The sequence below is a fragment of the Struthio camelus genome, chromosome 3 (genome assembly GCF_040807025.1).
Source record: "Struthio camelus isolate bStrCam1 chromosome 3, bStrCam1.hap1, whole genome shotgun sequence".
NCBI classification, from domain to species: domain Eukaryota; kingdom Metazoa; phylum Chordata; class Aves; order Struthioniformes; family Struthionidae; genus Struthio; species Struthio camelus.
Window position 1 is genome coordinate 140,492,253 of NC_090944.1, and position 6,764 is coordinate 140,499,016.

General features: G+C 42.4%; 1 protein-coding gene across 28 annotated transcripts in view; it reads left to right on the plus strand.

Annotated features, from left to right (window-relative positions):
* Window positions 1-6,764, plus strand: part of EHBP1 (EH domain binding protein 1) — a 283,064-nt gene that overhangs the window by 243,516 nt on the left and 32,784 nt on the right. For 19 of the 28 annotated variants that reach the window (XM_068940596.1, XM_068940595.1, XM_068940601.1 and 16 more), the window contains 3 exons: window positions 527-668; window positions 819-925; window positions 3,659-3,782. In XM_068940596.1, the coding sequence (XP_068796697.1) occupies window positions 527-668; window positions 819-925; window positions 3,659-3,782 (373 nt within the window). The remainder of the gene's footprint in view (window positions 1-526; window positions 669-818; window positions 926-3,658; window positions 3,783-6,764) is intronic. The other 9 variants (XM_068940615.1, XM_068940617.1, XM_068940603.1 and 6 more) reach the window with 1 other exon arrangement.

Here is a 6,764-nt window from a genome sequence, read left to right on the forward strand (position 1 = left end):
ATAAAATTAGAAACTAGTTCTTCTTGTCATACAAGTCTGGGGGACTATACGAAATGACAGAATTCTTTACCGGGCAGGAGCGCGAAGGGAGGGAGGGCGACTAAAGGCAACATGCTTTTAAAACGATACAGATCGTGTTCCGGGGTATACACGCTGCTGCTCGGCACCCGCGCGTACGACGCTCGACAAATCGGAGTTACAGAAGAGCAACTTTCGTTTGAGATCTGCGTCGCCGGCAAATATCGGTGACAAGTAGTAGGTCTTGCTGTTGAGTAACGCCTAGTCCTGCATGAGGGTGCCCAAATAGCAAAAAGCCAGTCCTTGCCACCACGCATTAAAAAAAAAAAGTTAATCACTCTTCTCCTTTTTTCTGCAGCTGATACTTTCAGCCTGTATAAACCGCAGTCCGAGTTGCGAAATTCCCTTTGCACACCCTGCATTCTGTTCCCTCGTTGCAACATACCTTTCCCGTTTGTGACTTCACATTTGGAAACAAAAGACACTGTTGTGCGTCCTGTTTTTCTAGCAGAATGGAGCAGAGGAGCATCGTGCTGAGCGGTTGCAAAAAGCAGCAGAACGTTTCAGAAATCCTGTTGTGTTCAGCAAGGACTCCACCGTCAGAAAAACTCAGCTCCAGTCTTTCAGTCAATATGTGGAGAACAGACCAGGTAGGAGGGAATATAAAACATGTTTTCCCATCTTATGATTTAATAATATTTAACAATAAATATATTAAAACCTGATAATGTAAGTCCACATTTCAATACATAAATATCAAGCTTTATAATAATTTTACATGTCTTTCCTCTTTTTTCAAGAGATGAAAAGGCAGAGATCAATACAGGAAGATACAAAGAGAGGAAATGAGGAGAAGGCTGCGATAACTGAGACTCAGAGGAAGCCATCAGAAGATGAAGTGCTTAATGTATATTAATTTTTTGTCTGGTTTCATGATTGCTGATAATTCCAAACTGTATGTGGAAATAGTGCCTTTATTTGTTAAAATGAGATGTTAGGTTTTTTTAGATGTCAATCTCCAGTGCATTCAAAGCAGAGTGAGAGGGGTGCACTGTTGAATTAGTCTGCAGTGTGGTGATAATTGTCAGATAAAAAAAATGAATTTTTCAGAGTTCCACAGCCCCAGCTTCCTTGAGACATTTCCATCAGGGCACTTCCCATAAAGAGATTCCAGTATTGATCTACCGGGAGGATTTTAATTATTACAATAGCAGATACCGCAGAGCTGCAGTTAGAGGGAAGAGTCACATGAGACCTGCTAGAATTTCTCAGCCAACCCATTTTGTTGGCTTGGGTTAATGGGTGTTCAACCTTTCCATTATCCAGATCAGCCGTGAATTACTAGCTGAATGATGTTTGCATTAATATAATATATATGGTAATTTCTTCACTTAATTAACGGGGAGGTTCAGCTCAGTAGGGGTATGGGCTGATCATGTGTAAAATTGATTTGTGAGGGAAATATTTGATAGACCGCAGGGAGAAAGCTGGTTTTGATGGACAGCTGCGGGACAGAGGCAGGAAGAACAAGTTTTAACCTGAATTTTTTGTCTGAAGACGCAAGACAGCCTTTGATGGCGGTCGTTTGTTGCTCTCCATGATTTATCTAAACACATTTGTAGTTTTTGCTGAAGCAATCCAGAGCTGAGTGGAGATTTTGTACCGCTGTCGTATCTACACTAAACCATCTAACTTAGGAACCTGCCAGTTATTTTTAGCACAGTTGTACTTTTGCAGAGCTGGAAAGGTCTGGCGCAGTAAGTTTGCATTATATATGCAGATGGTACACATGAACTCCTGGGATACTTCAGCCTGACACAGCACTTCTTTTCATCTTGTAATAACAATTGCTAACAATTATGCATGCTGACATTAGGGAAGTTTTCCTACTATTTTCAATTAATCAGAGTTGATGACAGGCAGTATATTGCACAGCATCTCAACTCCCCGGACTGATTTTTTTCCTTCACGTACTGCTCTCAGGTAGTTCTGTTGTCGTGGTTTTTCTGGCTCTGTGACAGGTAGAAAAAGGTTTCCTTTTGAATTGATACTATTGGCTGCTTTGTGTGTGAAGAGAAGGAACGAATTAATGGGGGTATACGATGCTTATGTTCGCATGGCCCAAATTTGAAAGTTCTCTGCTTATTCCTGGTTCTGGGAGTTCGGCCGTTCTGTTAGCCTTCACTTGAACGTGTCTTTATTTGCAATAATATGCTGACATTATTATTTTTGTTATTATTGTTACACCTTTTACGTGACCATGAAGCTGAATTGGCCATTTCAGGCTCGTTTGCAGAGAAGCAATTGCAAGCGTTCAGTTAAAGCATCAGTGGTTCTTATGCAGCAACAAGTTAGCCTCTAGTAGGGAAATACATCTCAAAAAAGAACCTGTATTTTTTTGTCTTCCCAAGAGACAGTGATTTTAAGTGCATCCTTACAGATGCGGACAAAACATGAAAGCATTTCACCAGATTTTTTCCAGCTTAAAACATTCCTCTTGGGTCTGAAGGACTACTAATGACTGTGAGCAAAAAGGAGATGGGCTTACTCTAAAGGAGTAATATTTTCCTCTTAACTTCTTATGCAAAAACATACCTCAGAAATGGCGTTTCAGCCTAGTCTACATCCCGTGCTACGCCTGTACAGGCAATATAGTACATGAAAGTTGTCGAGCCCCGTGAGAATAGCTCTGAGGTGCTGAATGCCGGTTCTCAGACTCCTGGTGTAGAGCCCAACTGGTTTGGGACCGTCGTTGGAAATATTTGGAAACTCGTGTGGTCTGTTGAGACGAGGCAGAGAAGTTGCAGGGTGCAAGGGGTGAACGCGAGTTGTTGGTGCTTCCACTACTCTCTCGGCAAGGCGAAGGTTCAACGTGATTTATCAGGTTGGCTTTCCAGGGCCTCGTTCGGGCTGGGGATTCGCCAAACCGGAGAGGCAGGGTAAAGCTGGTTTGGTCCTCCCTGGGCACCTGAGAGACGGTGCGGTAGATTTGGTCCCTGCGTCTCAGGGTAAGAGTCTCAGGCACAGTAATTAGCAGTATTTTTACAAGTCACCGTGTAGCAGGGCAGTCGCTTGCAGTAGGAGAAAGCGGGAGAGGCGTTGGAGCTTAGTCTGCCGAGTGTGGGCGTTACGATTGACCCCGAGGACCTGGAAAAGTGAGGGAGCTTGTTTCGGGTTTGTTGTGAATCTCAGAAGCCCACGTTTGAATTGCCGTTAGAGCTGCTTGCGCTGGTTCTTCTCAGGTTAGTGTTTTAGAACTGAATAAGAACTGAATGGAGTAGAAACGGCACATTAAGTAATGCCGTAGTTGGATTATGTCTCCTTTCATTATGCTTTGCTGCAGCAGCTTTTATGTACTTAGAAATGAATTACACAAATTTCAAAAAGTCAGCCCGGTGGTTAAAACTGCAAAATCAACGAGGAGACTCTGAAGTGTTCCCCAAAAGAAAAAAACGGGATGTTTTAATAAACAAATAGTGACATTTGGCAAAATTGTGAAGTTCATGAAACGTAAGTGTTAGCTTTTTGGTAGCGAGCATGATATTTGGTTGTTTAGGTAAGTGCCTTACTAAGTGTTTGTGGAAAGGAAAAATGCAAGTTACAAGTGATGTTTTTTCTTCTTGTTTGTTCTCTTTAACAGAAAGGGTTCAAAGACACCAGTCAGTATGTTGTAGGAGAATTGGCAGCACTAGAGAATGAGCAAAAGCAAATTGACACCCGTGCCGCGCTGGTGGAGAAGCGCCTTCGCTATCTCATGGACACAGGTACGGTGCCCAATTACACTGTAAACAGTTTTGGCAAATTGAGCGTTCACAAACTCTTATAGAGTTTTGGAAGTGTGAATCTTTGAAGCCTGAATGTTCAGCAAAACTGCCTTGAAAATAAAAAGGCTGCGATTTGCAGCCACCTCTCTGGGCCCTGGTGATAAGAGTGCCTTCATGGGAAGTGATAACTTGCCCTGATACCGTGTGAGCCAGCACTATTGAACAGTGTGCTCATCCATGCAGAGTTGGAATACACATCTGTGCCTCATTGATATGCCACTGCTTAAAAAAAAAAAAAAAAAAAAGGAGGGGGGAATAAAAAGTAAGATCTTCACTGTTCTACTGATTCAGTGGGAGAAAAAAAAGATTTGGCCAGCTAAAGCCATGTACTGTGTGAAACAGAGCACAGTACATGGGGGAAGGCTCCATTGACTAGATCACTGAAATTTGAGAATACTATCTGGTTACTGATGCTCCACAATTATTTTATTTATTTATTTATTTTCAGGAGAGCGGGTTTTAAAAAGTCGGTAATACTTGGTGTTGTAGGTGCAACGGAAGGGATTAAAGTGTAAGGGCAGGTTTTTATTAAATGCATGGTGGCTGTGGCTTCTGCAGTGAATGAATGTTAGGTGGGTGCTAAGTGCTGATGGTCATCAGAGATGGAGAGGTTTAACAGCATCTGTTTGAAACAGTTTTGGCACTTTGATATTTCAAAACTAAATAACATTGTAATTCCAAATGGTGTTGTTCCTGTCCCTTCAAGAAAAAAGTTGGTGCACGTTATGTTTAATACACGTTTAAAAGTTGTATGCGTATCTGATGTTAAAAATTTGAAGTCTGTCGTTAGCTGAAGTAGCAAATGGATGTAGAAGCAGGTTTAAATCCGATGAGATGCTGTTACTAAACACAGAAGAATAGAGTTTATTTAAAGTTCAGTAATTTGAACTGAGCTGGCAGCATGTGTCCCAGTATTAGGGTGGTTTTTAAAATGTATTTACTTCTGCATGTGCTCTGGTGGTTTGACTTTCTGAAATTATTTTGCAAGAAAATATAACTCAGGAAGAATTTCTCTCTTGGATGAATGCTCGTATATTAGGACTTTTACCTATTATGGTCTTTTGAAGGACTTCTTCAAATGCGTTACATGATCTTTAGATGTTTAGCTAGTGAAGACTGTATATATTATCCTGCACTTTCCTGTGTACTTTGTCATATCAGTGAAACGTACGTTCTACACCAAAGAACTGCTAGAGCATTTCACAGCTCTTACGGGATCTCCGAATACCACCTCTAGGCATACGTGGAATCACCAGCTTAGCACTTGGGGATTTTTTTTTAGTCTAATACACCCTTATTACTTAATATATGCGTTTATTCTATTTTAAAAGGACATTCTTGTCTTTCTTGTAGTTCTTACATTTTTGGAATTTCTTACATTTTGGAGTATAACAAGAGTTGCTGTAATCTCCATGTCCTGCACACGGTGGGATGACTGAGTGTTTCTTGTAAATGTTCTGCATAAAATGGGAAGTCTAGTGCAGAGCTAGAGTAGCTTATAAAGCAGAGAGAGCTGTGACAGTCGTAACAACAGTACTAACGAATGCTCTTCTGTTACTGGGAGTGGGGAGGCAAGTGGTGCAGCCCTCATTAAAAAAGTTATTGTTATATTCTTTGATCATTTCCTGTGTATTCAGCATCCTTCCTAACAAATTTAAACAAACGCTTTGACGGGTCCTTGGTGAGGATCCTATTTACATTCTCACGTTAAAAACACAGTTTGGGAGAAAGTATTTGAAGAGTGGAGTTCCTTACCTGCAGTTAACTTCATAGCCTTGGAAGCAGGGATATGCAAACTTCCCTACCCCCGGCTCACATCTGAACCGGGGGACTACCTTGTGTACCACCTCCCCTGCCAATCCATATCCCATTTGCTGTCAGACAGCATCCCTCTGGCAGCAACTGCAATTGCTCATGTGGAAAAGTAGTATTAGGAGGTGTGTTCCCCCCCCCCCCAACAGGCTTTAACGTGATATGACCTTAGTGGGAAAAACCCTATCAGCTTTTTGCTGTCCCTTTGACGTGCTGTTCTGGCAGTTCTCTGCCTGCTCCTTTTCCTTCTCCCTCTGCTCCCTACTGCAGTTGCTTCAGAGGATCTGCCCTGTCCAGTCTCGTTCGTGGCTCTGTTGGTTAGGATGGCCCTTGTTTTCCTTCCCTACCTCTCTTTATGACGTAATTCCTCAGACAGACAGACAAGCAGTTTGTGCGTCTGCCTTAGTCCCAGCTTTGTCCGTAAGGGTCTAAGTCTTCTTCTCTTGAGTGTCTGACTGTCTGCGAGATAAAGCTGGAAACAAAAAGATGAGTCAACACCATCTGACCTGCCAGCTTTCCACAGACCACCAAGTGGTCTGTAAAGCCAAGTCTGAGGGAAGGACGTAACCACAGCTCGATAGCTACAAAAGCCCTGAAGGGCTGTGGATGATGATCTAGGGGTTTTGCAAATACTCCCCTAGCTGTTGGTACATACCAGAAAGATGAGAAACATGATATGTTGCCAACTCTCAGAGTTGAACGGAAAGGTCTTTTGATGTCTGCTTTTTCTTAAAATGCAAGCTTTAGGAACCAGGAGGTCGCATGGGCTTAAAGATTCTGCAAGGAGGACATAAAGGAAAAGAACCACAAATGGATTTGTTGTATGTTTAAAGCTGTCTTTTAAGCAAATCTCTTTATTTAATCTTGTACTGCTTGGAGCTGTAATATTGGAGAGCCTCAGGAAAGCAAGAGTCTCCACTGACAACTGGAGCAGGATGCAATCTAACCCAGTAGAGAAGAGCCTCCACTGAATTGTCCTAACAACTGTCTGCAGGACCTTATGTCCCGTTAACTTAGGGGCACATTTCAGATTGGGGTTTCCAGCTTTGTTTCCTCATGCCCTAAGCAGAGGCCCAAAGCGGTGGAGGGTAAATGGAACAAGCAGGAGAC